Source organism: Saimiri boliviensis, chromosome 5, assembly GCF_048565385.1.
Source record: "Saimiri boliviensis isolate mSaiBol1 chromosome 5, mSaiBol1.pri, whole genome shotgun sequence".
NCBI classification, from domain to species: domain Eukaryota; kingdom Metazoa; phylum Chordata; class Mammalia; order Primates; family Cebidae; genus Saimiri; species Saimiri boliviensis.
In genome coordinates, this window is record NC_133453.1 from 73,283,445 (window position 1) to 73,300,447 (window position 17,003).

General features: G+C 33.4%; 1 protein-coding gene across 1 annotated transcript in view; it reads left to right on the plus strand.

The window, feature by feature from the left end:
* The window catches only part of SCN7A (sodium voltage-gated channel alpha subunit 7), a 91,567-nt gene that overhangs the window by 18,491 nt on the left and 56,073 nt on the right, over positions 1–17,003 (plus strand). Inside the window, exons 2-9 of the mRNA XM_074399549.1 lie at positions 1,860–2,107; positions 5,136–5,253; positions 5,609–5,699; positions 7,028–7,156; positions 8,924–9,015; positions 13,261–13,467; positions 13,739–13,808; positions 16,488–16,629. Coding sequence (XP_074255650.1) covers positions 1,874–2,107; positions 5,136–5,253; positions 5,609–5,699; positions 7,028–7,156; positions 8,924–9,015; positions 13,261–13,467; positions 13,739–13,808; positions 16,488–16,629 — 1,083 coding nt within the window. The 5' untranslated portion in view covers positions 1,860–1,873. The remainder of the gene's footprint in view (positions 1–1,859; positions 2,108–5,135; positions 5,254–5,608; positions 5,700–7,027; positions 7,157–8,923; positions 9,016–13,260; positions 13,468–13,738; positions 13,809–16,487; positions 16,630–17,003) is intronic.

Sequence of the window (17,003 nt, forward strand, 5' to 3'; positions counted from 1 at the left end):
CTGTCCTTCATTTATTTATGCTAGCAGTTGAAGTCTGATTCTTGTGATGAGTGGTGTCCCAGTAATATTAAATAACTTATCTTTTGCTTACTTTTAATTAATAGACAAACAATGTGTTAAAGTACTAAACAACTCACTTTTGAACAACAGTGAAAAATTCTGAAGTAGAACATATGTATGTGTATACATGTGTTTGGGTGATTTCTGTCTTGGGAAAATCTTATAGAAGTAATTCAGCTAGTTCCAGCACTGTGAGAGAAAATACACAGATGGAAAATGTCACAATATCAAATACAATTTGTTATCTTTAATTTTAATAATAAAATTACAAAGAGGGTTTCTGTGAACAAATAAAGAAAAATTAATCATTTGACATTGAATAGAATCATTGGAAGAGTACATTTTGACAGGAATTGGACTGGAACAAATTAGTAAAATAAAATATTTGCATATGTGAAAAGTGAGTAAAGCTGATGAATGGGGAATTTATGCATGAAATCACATTTAATGAATAGCACTTTGAATTGCCTATAGGATCATTTGAACTAGTTATCTATTTCAAAGACTAGATCCCATATCCAAGACTAGAGTTGAAATATGTGAAAACTATGAGAGTACCCCAAATATAGAATTACAAAGATGGTTACATTCAAGGGCATATATAGATACATAGTATTCAAGATTCATAATAGAAAATTGTTGAAAGAAAATTATTTTGTGTATAGAGATTGATGACAGAGAGAAAAATGCCATGAATAATTTTCAAGGTAATTAGTTTTTATTTTTACAGTGGCTGAGAGGTTAAAGGGTAATTCTAGTCACGCAGAAAGACAATGAATTTTGTTTTTACCTGTTAAGTTGCTGCCACTGGTGAAGTTACTATATAGGCATCTGGGGGAAGAAAGCCTTTGGGAAATACTCACGTGTGCTTGGTAAATATTTGTATATAAAGAGTCATTAAAACTCTGTTTGCCCATGCATTCATCAGAATGATAGATATAACTGAGGAAGAAGGTAAAATCTTAAGAGATATCAGAGTTGAAATTTGGGTTAAAATTTGACCCATGTTAAAATTGATTTAAGAAAAGTAATCGGAGATACAAAAAGAGACGGGGAAGAGTAGGGTGTAGAGCCAATGAAGAGTAAGTTTAAAAAAGAGTGTAGTCATTTGTTAAATATGTCTCACAGGGAAATGATTGGATTTGCCAGGAAAAAAGATCTCTAGCAAAAAAAAGAGATTTCTAAAAAAAAAAAAAAATCTCTTATTAGAATGGAGAAGTTGAAATGTAAATTTCAGTAAAAGAAAAAGTATTAAAAAGATGAATAAGTGCCGGGTGCGGTGGCTCAAGCCTGTAATCCCAGCACTTTGGGAGGCCGAGGCGGGTGGATCACGAGGTCAAGAGATCGAGACCATCCTGGTCAACATGGTGAAACCCCATCTCTACTAAAAATACAAAAAAATTAGCTGGGCATGTTGGCACGTGCCTATAATCCCAGCTACTCAGGAGGCTGAGGCAGGAGAATTGCCTGAACCCAGGAGGTGGAGGTTGCGGTGAGCCGAGATCGCGCCATTGCACTCCAGCCTGGGTAACAAGAGTGAAACTCCGTCTCAAAAAAAAAAAAAAAAAAAAAAAAAAAAGATGAATAAGTTAAACAGATTGATTGAGTTACTCATGAAATTACAAATTAAGTTTGATATTAAGTACAGTAAAACTCAGGACAACTTAGATTTCTACAACACTAAGGAATATATTCTTTAAATGCATGTATTCAGTTTACTGGTCTCTATTTTTCATGACGCAACCTTTTGTACTTTGTTTTTATTAATATGGCCAACTTTAACATAGAATTTTTTGCAGGTACAAAATTGGAAATGTTGGCTTCACTAGAACCTAAGGGCCTTGTTCCCTTCACTAGAGAGTCTTTTGAACGTATACAACAGCGTATTGCTAAAACGCATAATGAGGAACATGAAGAAGAAGATATAAAGCCAAATATTGACTTGGAAGTTGGCAAAGAGCTTCCATTAACTTATGGAAACCTTTCTCGAGGAATGGTGTCAGAGCCCTTGGAAGATGTGGACCCATACTACCACGAGAAAAAAAATGTGAGAATTAATTGAGATTATTTTGATGACATTTTTATTGTTTTATTTCCAGACATACAGAAAATGTAATTGAGATAGGAAAATTATACAGAACTGCATAAGATAACTCATTTTGGGAACACACATATTGGAGATTTTTATCAAAACTGGTATCTTACTTGGTTAGGTATTATCTTTTGGATTACTCTACTTAATATATGTATTAGTATGCCTTAATGTAAGTGAAATATTTTAAGGGAGCATGATGATTGTCCATTTGTGGTTATCAATTTTAAAATGCCTATAAAATGCCTAGAATAGTCACAACAACTTAAAATGTTCAATGTGATGTGTTCTCAGAAGAAAAGTAAATACAATCTATATGATATTTATCTTTTTTATTCATTCATACATGCATATACTTACTCCTTATATCCAGAATTACTTTAGGCACCTACTACTATATGTACAACCTCAGTACAAGCACAAAATACTAGATGTGAAAATAATTATATTTAGGAATCAGAGATTGGTGTGAACCAATTAAGCTGAAAGAATCATTAAGGATAAGGATACAAAATTTGAGTTATAGCTTAAAGAGCACTTCAAAGTTTTAATAAGGCAAAGGAAAGACCTGTGTGTAGGCAAGAGCAGAGAATGATTCTGGAAGTGGGGGGAAAGAGAAAGTGATGCTATAACTGGAAACTTAGCTGTTTTAAGTTGCGAGATATGAGCTGAGGTAATGGAGATGTCAACATGGTTTTAATGTGGTGATCAAAGGACTGATGCAATGAGTGTAATGTTTAAGTAGCATTGACCCAGTAGATTTCTAAATGATGACTGCATGGAAGAGACAGGATTAGAAAGATGAAATAAGAGAGAGAGTAATCCAGGCCTGAAGTCAAGAGGAGACAGAGAAAACAAAGCTGAGAAGAAGCAGCAGGATTTGACTGACTAATAATGCCAAGGTTTTCAGCTTGGAGGAAATGACAAAATGATGCCACTGACAAAATGTATTAACTAGAAAGAAGATCAGATTCGGGGGAGGTGATGATTAGCTTCATAGTGAACAAATGTAATTTCATATTCTTGTAGAGCATTCAATGATATTATCAAATGGGCGACAAGGAATTGAACCACATTCTCTGGATAGAAGACAAAGTGACTTTTTGAAATAAATTACAATTATTTGGAAAACTTGTCATACTGGATGAGTATTGACATTTTACGGTAGAAACGTGTATATTAACTTAAAAAGACGCTCGTATCTCTGGGAGCCTCCATGAGCATTATGCAGCATGTCATAAAATACATGCTAATCTTGAGAGCATTTTAATGAAAGTATAAGTTAAGCCCTCATCTCAATTATTTCTACATTCAGTTTTTGCTATGTTTATGTCATAGTGATTGATACGGCACAGTAACCTTAGGGTATAATATCGTAGAGTTCTGAGTCCACTGCAGTGTGTACAGACATGATTGGCAAAGCGCTAGGTGTGTTATTGAAGACAAAACCAAAGATTTTGAAAAATAAAGCAAGACCCAGAGTTACTCTTAGTCTAGTTCCCATGAAACATCTGGGGCAAGAACCGCAAGGATAGTTTAGTATACGAAGTGCTGTTATGAATGACAAGTTATTTAAACTTTTGAGTTGGATTTGGTTTATTCTGTTAAAAGTGGCATAAAATAAGTACTTTTATAATTAATAAAACTATTTCAGCTCTTAAAATTGGGAAATTTTGTATCTGATATTCCTCATTTCATCACAATGACAGATACTACCTCTTATGTGAAGTTTGAGATTGTTCTGGAAAATAGCATGGAAAGCACATTTTTAAAAATCAGATTTACTTACTTTGGCTTTTAAAAATTTTTATTTTCTGTTTGCTTTTAAAATAGAAATAGCTATAGCATAGGTCAAACTGTTCACAGATTGTATGTTAGAAAAACATTTTATCAAGAAGAATTGATTAAAGAATCAATTGATTAAAGAATATCAAGAATATTACAGTTTAGTTTCTATTTAGAACATTTATTCATGAACTATTGTTGAATATATATTTGTACAGTCATCTATTTTTCTATACATATAAAAATATTCATCTGTATAATTTATAATGCTGTAATATCTAATAGATTGTATTTAATATATAATTCTAGTATATAATTTATTGTATCTCACTATGTTATATATTATAAATTATAAAATATACTCTTTTAGACTATAAGCCATAAAGTATTCACTATTTATTTTTTTATACCCCACAATAAAATTTTTTCCAGATATATATATAGTGAATATATATATATATATACACAAATATAAAAATATACAAATTTATTTATATATAGGTATATATATCTATATACACACACATACATTCATGAACATACAAAAGAATGCACACATACATAGATACATGACTCAATTTAAATTTCAGGATATTTCTGATATTTCATAATTTTTTGTTAGAATTTTAAGGCTCTAATATCTTAATGTCTTAGGTGTAACATGTTATAAATTTCTGGGTTAGATATATCTATGTGAATAATATAATGCAAGTTTGGTTTTATTTCATAGATAATTGTCCAGAATTAATGTACTATTTCGATGCATTGGATATTCTTTACTATCATAATCCCACATTTGATTTGCTCTGAAATAAAATCTAACTTTTAACATTCATTATGTTCTCTGATGCACTGGCTTTGGCATTTTTAAAGGATCCTTGTGAGCCATTGGGTGTTGTGTTCTTCCTATTCTGTTAGTTCTCTAAGGGGACTGGAGGTTGTGGCTTGTGACAAACTGTTACTGTGGGTGTAACAGTAGCAAAAAAAAAAAAGTGGAAATGGTAGACAGATAAGCCTAAATATGAATGAATACAGCTAAAATATTTCCATTTGATTTAGTCTACAAAAACATATAAAAAAGAAAAGTATAGCTGTTAGAGTCCAAGACTATAATGATTATTGATTGGCAGTATGTTATATAATTGATGAGATTATGTTTCTGAGTTCTAATTTCACTTGATCACTTTTCTTCTTACAGACTTTCATAGTATTAAATAAAAAAAGAACAATCTTCAGATTCAATGCTGCTTCCATCTTGTGTACATTGTCTCCTTTCAATTGTATTAGAGGAACAACTATCAAGGTTTTGGTGCATCCATATCCTTTTCTGTTGACTTGTTGAATTTAAACTGTGCTGACATTAAATGCAACTATACTGTTATTCAACTATTTCTGCATATTTTTCTTTATTGAGTTTATTTCTCATGTTAGGTCATATTGAAATCTAGATTATACTTCATCAAGTGTTCCACATTTGAAAATACATATAAAGTATATTTTCTAATACACACAATAGTAAATATTAACAAGTATTAATGCCCATTGTTCAACAAGATTAATGTTTTTTCAATATTTAAGAAAATATTTTAGCTCATTGTATATAAATATATTTTATAGAAATATATCTTTTCCAATATCATTTATTATCTATGATTTCTTGACTATAAGCTACCCTTTTCCGGCTGTTTATTCTAATTAGTGTCCTGACTGATTGCATATTTATGTCCTTTACCGATTTGCCAAAATGGAGACCAGTAGTAGAGTAAGTTATATAATTACATTATACATATCATATATAATTATATATTAATAGTTTACATTTTATTTCCATAACATCGAATTATATATATTATATTATAATAAATTTAATACTTATTAATGATTAAGATAATATTTCAGTGCTTCCTTCCCATCTTCTTTGCTATTGAAATCTCATTCCTGATTTGCTTCTAACTCAAGTAACTTTCGGTCCTTTCCACTCATTAAGAAAATCACTTTCTCTTCCTTTCTGTTCTACTCCTCTCTTTCCTAAAACATGCCAGTAGTCTGACTTGCTTTGTACTGTAAGGATGAAAAGGCCTGTTAAATTTTCTGGGGAAAAGGCTTTCTTGAAGTCACCTTTTCATCTTTAATATTGTTCCTAAAACGAGTAGATTTGGGAAGGTGACTATAACATTATTCACCATAAAAAAAATCCTTGAATATGTACCTAATAAAATTAGATCTCACACGTTCCCTTAGTGATAATTAATACTTATTGTGTAATCTCTATACGGAGCAAATTTGATATTTGCTGTTTTTATTATTTACCTACATAATACATAAAACTATCACCTCTCAGCTGGGCTTTATTGAAAAAGTTGTTTTTTTTTTTTTTTTTTTTAACCTTGTAAGTTCAGAGGCACAAGTGCAGGTTTGTTAGATGGGTAAACTTGTGTCATGGGGTTTTGTTAATGCAGATATTTTCATCACCCAGGTATTAAGCTTAGCTCCCACCAGTTACTTTTTTTGTGATCCTCTCCCTCATCCCACCTTCCACCCTCCGCAAGGCCCCAGTGTGTGTTGTTCTCCTCTATGTCTCTATGTGTTCTCATCATTTAGCTCCCACTTCTAAGTGGAAACATGTGGTATTTAGTTTTCCATGTCTGTGTTTGGTAAGGTTAATGCCCTCCAGCTCCATCCATGTTCCTGTAAAAGAAAATTCATATGGAACCAAAAAACCCAAATAGCCAAGGCAATCCTAAGCAAAAAGAACAAAGCTGGAGGCATCATGCTACCTCAGTTCAGATTATACTACGTGGCTACAGTAATGAAAAGCTTTAATAGTCAAATGTACCAGCAAATGCTGTAAGACACAACCTACCCTAGAAATCCTATTTGAAGCATTGAGCTAGGGCTCAAGGAGCACTTACTTTCTTGAATGTTGTCTAATTTATTGGTGGTTGGTTTGTTTTGGCCTACCAAGTAGACCTGCTCTCACCATTCGGATGACTTATTCTTAAATGCTAGCTAGTTATCATAGACATGGTATTTCAGAGCTGACAATGTGTTATTCTCACCATTAATATTGTTTGAAAAAAATTTCTGCAGAAATACTTTGCTTGGAATTTACACATTTGAAATACTTGTAAAACTCTTTGCAAGAGGTGTCTGGGCAGGATCTTTTTCCTTCCTTGGTGATCCATGGAACTGGCTTGATTTCAGCATAACTGTGTTTGAGTGAGTATGTCTTTAAATTGAGTCTATTTTAATGTTTTGCTCAGAAAATGTTTTTCATAAAAAATAGGTGATGTCTACAAAAATTTCTGCCTGCAGATAGTCTGCAAATGAAGAACACTTCAAAGTTATAATGAGTTATTTCAGCTGCCTCTTACCTGGTCCTCAGAAGATGCAATAAAAATGAAAGGAGTGGATTGTTTTCTGCTTTCTATTTGGAGAAAGAATGATAATGATTGAATTTGTGCATTTAAGTGTGCCTTTTAGTGATAAGTGAGAAAAGAATCTGCTAAGACTTAGGAGAATGTCCCAGCAGATTTGATTCTCAATTCTTAAACTACATTACATGTAGCTACCTTGCTTAAGACCAGTAAATATGCTAGAGATCAGAATAAGGTATCTTTAACACCCACCCCATACACAGATTTTCTGGAATGCTTCAGACAATTCTAACAATTTCATGTATTTTTTTAAATACTTCTACTTAATGTATTTTCTTTTCTAGCTATAGAAATCATTACTGGCGTCAGTCTTATTAAAAATAATTTAAAATGATTTTCCTTTTTTTTTTTTTTTTTTTTTGAGATGGAGTTTCGCTCTTGTTACCCAGGCTGGAGTGCAATGGCACGATCTCGGCTCACCGCAACCTCCGTCTCCTGGGTTCAGGCAATTCTCCTGCCTCAGCCTCCTGAGTAGCTGGGATTACAGGCACGTGCCACCATGCCCAGCTAATTTTTTGTATCTTTAGTAGAGACGGGGTTTCACCATGTTGACCAGGATGGTCTCGATCTCTCGACCTCGTGATCCACCTGCCTCGGCCTCCCAAAGTGCTGGGATTACAGGCTTTAGCCACCGCGCCCGGCTAAAATGATTTTCTCTATGTAGATTTTTGATCAGTTTTAAAACTAACGTTTATAAAGAGCATAAACAGTGTCTGCTATATTGTAAGCATTCTAAAATAGTGTCTCATATCACTGTAATCATTACCATTACACTTTTACTATTGTTACCATTGAATTTGCTGTTTTGTTGTTGCTGTTAGTTAACACTTTCAGAGCCCTTACTATGTTACAGGTGCTCTTCTATGTACTTCACATCAGTGAATTCATTAAATCCCTCAAAAAACCCTCTCAATCAGGAAGTGTTATTAACCCCACCTTACAATCAAGGAAACTGAGGCAAGAAAGATTTAAATAATTTGCTCATGTTGCCCAGTTAGTTAATGGTAGAGCCTGGATTTCTAAACAAGCAGTCTGGCTTCAGAGTCTGTGCTTTTAATCAATACACAGTCTGACTTATACCATCATCACCATCACCATCATCGTCAATATCATCACCATCTTCATCCTCATTATCTCTTCATCTTTATCATCATATCACATCCTAATTACCATCATCATCATCAGTCTAAATACTTAAAATGAGTCTATTCCTTAAAAAACTAGATATTCATTTTTTATTGTAACTATCTTTTCAGCAATTAGATAACAAAAGATTTATGTTTGATAAGAAATTAAGTGTATTCACAGTGTCAACCTTTTGTAAACTCCCATAATTTAAGTTTATAGATTAATAATTACCTGGCCACCTTCCACCTTAGCAATCTTTGTCTTACAATCAATAATAAAACTGTTTGCAATATGGAATCATGTTATCAAGGGAAATGTTTGCATATATGGTTTAAAAAATAAGTTTCAAAACCATAAAAAGCCAAAAATAAGTAGCATAGATGTAATTTGACTTTTAAATAACTCTAACTTAATTCCACAGGATTATTATAAGATATTCACCTCTAAGCTTCATTCCTATGCTTCAAACTGCAAGAACTTTGAGAATTTTAAAGATTATTCCTTTAAATCAAGGTAAGAAATTGCACTGAATGTATTTTCTTCATTTTGTTTTATATACCACCATGTATGAACTTCCCTAGTGTTGTTCAGAGGAAGTATTGAATAATGTTTCCACTTTGAAACCAATGAATTATCTGATCTTTAAATTTATGTCACTCCAGGAAGGAGAAGAAAGACATTCACTATTATTTATTTGGTGTAGGCTCAATTTTTAGAAAATCATAATATAGGCATCAATCAAATATATTTTAATTGGTAATTATTACAAGTTAATTATGAACTTATAAAATTCTTCTTAGACTTCTGAGAGCAATAGTGGTCTAGACAGATGTCTGATCTGCTTATTTCTTTTCCTCATTTTATCAAGAAATCACGTGACATGAACAAAGTAATATAAAATAAGATGAATTCCCCTTTACTTTGAGTGCTTGGATGGGGGCAGTTCACGTGCCACAAAATGCATCTTCCATCAATGTGGTTGCAACTTTACCACATTGAAGACGAATTTACAGCTCCCATTTCTAAAGACATTCTAGCAGAGGCACACCAACACCTTCCAGTTTATTATTGTCAGTTAATAAGAACAGTTAGATAGGAACAATTCTACCCAGAACGTTAAGCTGCAAGTCAGAAGTGTTATGATATAGCTGTATCAAGAAAGCAAAAGAGGAATGTAATAAAAGCAAAAACAAAGTCTACAGGCAACTTTCATAGACCACAAAGAAGGCTATATCTACGTACGCTATGTATTTATAGTTCAGGCAGAACAAAGGAGAAAAACAGATTAGGGAAGTATGATGATAATTCATAATCTGTGAACATACTAAAACATTGATTTGTCCACATTAAGCTGGTGAATTGTAGGGCTTGTGAATTATATCTCAGTAAAGCTTTTAATAAAAACAGTCTGTTGAATGGTAGCTTTACCAAATCTAGTGAATGAATCAAGTAGTGAGAGTTACCCTGTCAGGAATTTTCACAGCTCTGGCTCCCTTACTACTCCCCACATATTTCACGGGCATCTTCATCTTAAGACTAGAGGTAAGAATTATTAAATAAATCAGAAGAATTCAAATTATAGTAATAAAAGAAGAATTCATTCACTAGAGTTAGAAGCCTATAGGCTAGAAGGGAGCTCTCACTTTTTTTTCCCCCAAGGGAGAATATAGTGGGCACATACCAGCAATATGGAGTGTATGAAAATATTTTGCAATATAGAAAGAGAAACATATATTTAATAGAAAGAAAGTCTCCTCTTTTAAAATAAATGTGCTTAAAATTAGAAGCATACATAATAAATTATCTTTTTGTAGTCCCAACAGAAGAAAACATAGATTTTCTCAACAGAAGATGAAACAAGATAGTAATATGGGCAAATATAACTAACGTTAAGACAAAAAAGTGATAAAAATTATACTACCCTAGGTGAATACGGAGCAAACAAGCACACTTGTATAAGGAAAGACTAGAGGAGTTCTGTATTCATACACTAGAACTGAAAAATGGAATGGATTAATGTATGAGAAAAAATTGAATTCCATCTTATGCATAAATGGTGGTCCTGAAAATGGACCAAAATAAATATATTATTAAAATATTTACAGTAGAAAAAAATTAAAAAAATTTTAACTGGAAAAATACCCTACAAATGAAAGAGATCAGCTTATAGTAGATAAATAAAACAATAATATATACTTAGACATATTATAAAATGTTATAAATGTAAGATATTAAAGAATAAAAGTATTATAAATTCTTCAAGCAAAAAAGTGAGAAACATATATCACTGTTTGACCTCATGTTAACATTAAAATTAATGGTGTTTGAGAGTTTGGGGAAAAGTGTAGGCAGGGAAGTTGAGACACTAGAATTCTATACTTGACTGTCAGTTGTGTGTATAGTTAACAAATGGATATTCTCAGCTATGAGAGAATTCTGAAACTATAGATGTGTATACTTTCAGAATCTCTGCTGAAAAAATAAGTATGAAAATAAAATATTTCACAATGAGAGGATTTAGTTCTAAAAGTAATTGCAATGAGCTCTGAAATCATTTCAGCAGAAAATGGAATGCAAATTACTGTTGTTAGTGAGTTGCAAAACAGAATGCAAATATTGTAAGTCAGAAGTTACCACATGGATATCTGTGGATCATTCTTGAGCTAGAGACATATTTTATTTGCATTTTAGAAAACTTCGAAATAGATGCCAATATTATAAAAATTTAATAATTTTATGTTGAAATCCAATTTAACACATATATAGAGATAGATATATATTTCCATCATATACTCAGTTTCTATTGGAGGTTTAATTTTAGTGCTGACATTTTGTTTCATGGAAAAAAATGTCACCATCAAATTTTTATAGAATTAATAGAATTTTATAGAATTATAGAATAATTTTCATTATTATATATATACATATATACACACAAACACACATACATATGCACAAGCATTTATTTTTCTTTAAGAATTGCTCTTCTTAAAAACATTTCCAACACAATATGAAAAAAATTTCAGTATAAAAATATACAAAGGACTCTGCTGGCGCAGTGGCTTATACCTATAATCCCAGAACTTTGGGAGGCCAAGGCAGGCTAATCATGAGATCGGGAGTTCAAGACCAGCTTGATCAATATGGTGAAAGCCCTTCTCCACTAAAAATACAAAAATTAGCTAGTTGTGGTGGCACGCATCTGTAGTTCCAGCTACTCAGTAGGCAGAGGCAGGAGAATCGCTTGAACCTGGGAGGCAGAGGTTTCAGTGAGCCAAGATTGCACCATTTCACTCCAGCCTGGTGACAGAGTGAGACTCCATCTCAAAAAAATAGAAAATAAAACACACACACACACACACACACACACACACACACACACACGCAACTCATGATAGTTACCAAATAATTACACAATGCAAATATACCTATTTTAAAAGTTCAGAATAGTTAAGTACAGAAATTACATTGAAATGATTTTATTTTTTCTTATAAACTGCCAACAATGTTTTGAAATGTTCCAGTTTTAGTGAAGGCTTATAGTCTGGTTTATACATTAGTTCAACATCTCTCAAAAACAATGTGAACAGATTTATCAACACTAAAACACTGTTGCATATTTGACACAGAAATTCTAATATATATCTGGTATAATACTTTGAAAATACTTGCTCATACTAAAAAGAATAATACAATCTAAGTGGCAAAAGGAGGCTATAAACGTATTTTATTATGATGTCAAATTAAAATTGCATATTTAATCTAGATTATCACATTTCTGTAGTCACAGAATGACTTTATTTCAACCCTGTCATATTTTACTCAAGAAATCTAATCATTTGAAGTTATTCAAAGGAATACTTTTCAATTCTCACAATAAGATAGAAAGTAGGTATTATTTCCACTTTAAAAAATCATAAAACTAAGGCATAGAAATGTTGATTACTTGCTTGGTTAATATCACAGAGTTAGTATATTCTCACTCATATTGTGCTGAGCAGGTATTAGGATACTAAATGCACACAGACCAGCAAATAAGAGAGGAAATGAAAAAGAAAAGGGAGGAGAAAGGGAGGGAGGGGAGAAAAAAAGTTTATACATCACTAAGTTAATAGTAATTTATTCTATGAGATATGATTATGTTATTTTTTTTTCTACTCAGAATTCAGCATGTTACTTATAATTAGAAAAATGTGTATCCTTAAATAAAGCCAGGTTTAAGTTTGAATTCTCTATTAGTATTCTGATGTAAATACAGTTTACATAGATCACTGTTGTGTAATTCTCATTTCTGCATATTGAAATTCTTCACTTTTATTTCATTAGCTCACGAAATTGAATTCTTATAAAGTTGATTAAAGAATAATACAGAATACTGCTGTTTCAAACTATTTCTTTTTTCAAGAACAATTTAATTTTGATTTATAACCTTACACCTTTACTTATAAACACTGGAGGTTGGTATGACTCATGGTAACCAAGAGAAGGAGATTGTTTTTCTTTACAAAGAGAAACAAACAAATAATTTTAAATAGTGTGCCTGAATTATTTTGTTAGGTATTATAAATTAGCAATAATACATAAACCTCAACATTTCATTTATTATTCACTTTCTTTATGAGACCCAAATAATTAGAATTACATTATAAGATAAAACTGTTGATTTCAATGGAGTATGCAGTTGCTATGGGAGAGATTCACCAATAGTGCTTTTCCAAAGTATTATATTACGTTAAAAACAAATGTTTCTCTTTCCAGGTCTGAAGTCTCTTGTAGGGATTCTGATCTGCTGCGTGAAGAAACTTACTGGTGTCATTATCCTAACTCTGTTTTTTCTGAGCATATTCTCTCTAATTGGGATGGGGCTTTTCATGGGTAACCTGAAACATAAATGTTTTCGATGGCCCCAAGAGAATGAAAATGAAACCCTGCACAACAGAACTGGAAACCCATATTATATTCGAGGTAAGAATCACCTTGCCACGTATATCAAAAATTGAAACTTTTGTTTAAAGGCAAAGCAGTCTTCCCAGAAATGCTGAACATTCAACATCTTGCTAGATTCCCAAAGGCTTTGGCTTGTGTACCAGATGCTAGGTTATAAAGGCCAGGATAATTGCTCTTTTCTTCTCAACTGCAGAAAGGGATTTTAGCTTCTGCAGAGATCCAAATGGACTTCCAATGTGCTGCTAACTCATGATTAGATATAGAATATCATTTCTTGCCTATTTTTCAGAAACAGAAAACTTTTATTATTTGGAAGGAGAAAGATATGCTCTCCTTTGTGGCAACAGAACAGATGCTGGGTAAGTGGTATTAGTTTTCTTCTATTAAATCATTATCACCTGTCAATGGTACTTAATGAAGGACCATTGCTTTTATTTTTGGTTCCCATTTGATTGCATTATCTCAGCTCATCGTCAAAACCATACTGAATTGTCTTAGTCTACTTGGGCCACATTAACAAAATACTGTAGACTGGTTGGTTTAAAAACAACAGAAATTTATTACTCACAGTCTGGGAGGCTGAGAAGTCCAGATCAAGGTGCTGGGCAAATTTGGTGTTTGGTCAGGGCCTGCCCTCTGGCTCATAGATGGTGCCTTTTTGCTGTGTCCTCACATGGCAGAAGAGGCCGGAGGTTTCTTTCACGCCTCTTCTCTGGAGATACTGATCATATTCAAGAGGACTTCACTCTCATGACCTAATTACCTATCAAAGGCTCCACCTTCTAATCACCTTGGGAGTTAGAATTTCAGCATGAATGTTGAGGGAACACAAACACTCAGACCATAGCAGAAGTATGCAATCTGGAATACTGTTCATCCAATTTTACAGAAAAAGCAGTAGTCAGACTAATTCAATGATTTCTTTGAGGTCAAGAAGCTAGTTAATTGCAGAGCCCAGACTTAAACAAGAATCTTGTTTTCAGGAGGGCTCCAGAGCTACTGAAAATGACCAAGAAAGACAATAGAAATCTATCCTTTGGAAAGAAGTTTTGGGAGAAAAGAAATATTAAAGATATGCTGATATTTCACTTAATATCTTATATGTTTTTCTGTTTATAATTTACATTAATAAAAAGCTGTTTCTTAAAATCAGCATTTCAGAATAATTCTTCAGTGAGATGACAAAACTGTCATGTCTCATTGTCCTATAATTTCAGATGAAAATTCCAATTCCGAAAGTGGAAACAGGGCACTTCTCAGCAGTGTGTGACACACGTAATTCCCTCGTGGTGTTGCTTTGCTCAGCTGAGATGATTTAGCAAACATCTGTAAACTCAGCTCTTTCTTACATTCTGATGCCCAGATTAACAAAAGGCACATGGGGAAGGAGAGCATGAGTTAGTTATATGGTTTAGTTAAATTCAAGGGATTTGGATATTTTCTCACTTGTGCAGCATGTGAGTGTGTGTGTGTGTGTGTGTGTGTGTGTGTATGTGTGTGTGTGTGTATGTGTTGGTTTGAGACTGAATCTTGCTCTGTTGCCCAGGCTGCAGTGCAGTGCAGTGGCATGATCTCTGCTCAATGCAACCTCTGCCTCCTGGGTTCAAGTGAGTTTCGTGTCTCTGCTTCCCAAGTAGCTGGGATTACTGGCATATGCCACCATGCCCAGCTAATTTTTGTGTTTTTAGAACAGGGTTTCACCATGTTGCCCTAGCTAGTCTTGACCTCCTGAGCTCAAGGGATCCACCTGCCTTGGCTTTCCAAAGTGCTGAGATTACAGGCGTGAGCCACTGTGCCCTGCTCCTGGCCTCAGCACCTATTTTTTGCCCAGTTCCTCCTGGGCTTCCATTCTATTCTCATATCCAAATGGTGAACCCATCTCCTTGTATCTGTTCCATCCCATTTCAGCTAATTCCTTTTATGTACATTCCAAAATCAAATATAACCTGAAATACCTTTTTGAGATAACGGTCATGGATATTCATGATACAATGGCAAATTTCAAGGCAAGAAGAGAAAGTCATGCAGTGTTTCTTCTGCATCAGTCATACTTGGCTGCATGGTAAACTATCTCAGCACAACAAAACAACAACAAAACTTCATTTGTTCAGATACGATGGGTCGGCAATTTAGCAAGTTCTGATGCACAAGTGATTTTTAAACCTCTCCTTATTCCCTTAAAACTAAAACAAGTATCATGATTAAACCCAAAATAATGTGAGTAAGAGCTATACAAGGCCATGGCGAGAGGAAGCCTGATTTATTGGGCCGCTACTGTAATAATGGAACACAACACCAAAGCCCCTAAGTAGACAGAAGTAGGAGGACTCCCTGAAAGGAAATAAAATAAATATTTAATTTGATCTGCCTCCCCATGTGCAAATACTGCATATAAATTATTGATACGATAAATGTTTTCTCACCCTTAAATAATGGGCTGTAAGGGCTTGAGATGAAATCATTAGAAAATTATACCCTCAATCACTGCAGGTGTATTTTTATCAGTACTATTTTCCATCAGTTATACCTTCTCTCTGATGTTCAGGTATTTCTCCCTTAATATTGGAGTAGTAAAGATATAGTTAATACAAGGTATTTTATTCTTGAAAATGGTGAGATGATAGATATTAAGTATTCTCACCACACACACACACAAAAATAAATATGTGAGATACGCATATGTTAATTAGCCCCATTTGTTCATTTCATGATACACGCATATTTCAAAATAGCATGTTGTACTTCACAAATATATACAGTTTTTGTCAATGAAAAAACAAAGAAATACAAAAATTGGCTTCGCAAAAAAATGCTTTTGAGGCCCCTTTTTCATTGTGCTTAATTAACACCATTCGCTGTATCAACATAAAATCCAACTCCCTTGCAACTTTTTAGCAGGCCATTGTTTGGGAGACTTACTACTCTCCCCGTGGAAGAGGGAGTTCTCTATTATTCAGGACAGATGTTCTATATTTATGATTTGGCCATAATCTGAAAGTCACCTAACAGTAAGCAGTCTTTCTCTTTGTCTTCTTTAGTCAGTGTCCCGAAGGATATGTGTGTGTAAAAGCCGGCATAAATCCTGATCAAGGCTTCACAAATTTTGACAGTTTTGGCTGGGCGTTCCTTGCCTTATTTCGGTTAATGACTCAGGATTACCCTGAAGCACTTTATCACCAGGTAAGAACAGAGAGAATCTGAACTGTACTTAGAAATGGCACCATGCCCTCGCTTCTAAGATAATGGTCAAAAGTAAGATAGTTCATTAAATTTTTATGTGCAGAAGAATTGGAGGACGAAAGGAAAGAGAACTAGAATTACTGAATGTCAAACTATGTGCTGGCCACAATGCCAGGTGTATTACATCTTTAATTTTTGAAACAATTCTACAAGGTGAGAGAGAGGAGAAAAAGAGTGTGTGTGTGTTTGTGTGCATGCTTTTTATTTGAAGACACTAAGATTTAGAGAGGTCAGCTAACCTCCCAAAATGTATAGTAGTTGAACCTTCCCCATCTCAGATCACTGTCTTGTTCCAAAGCCTATGATATTATACA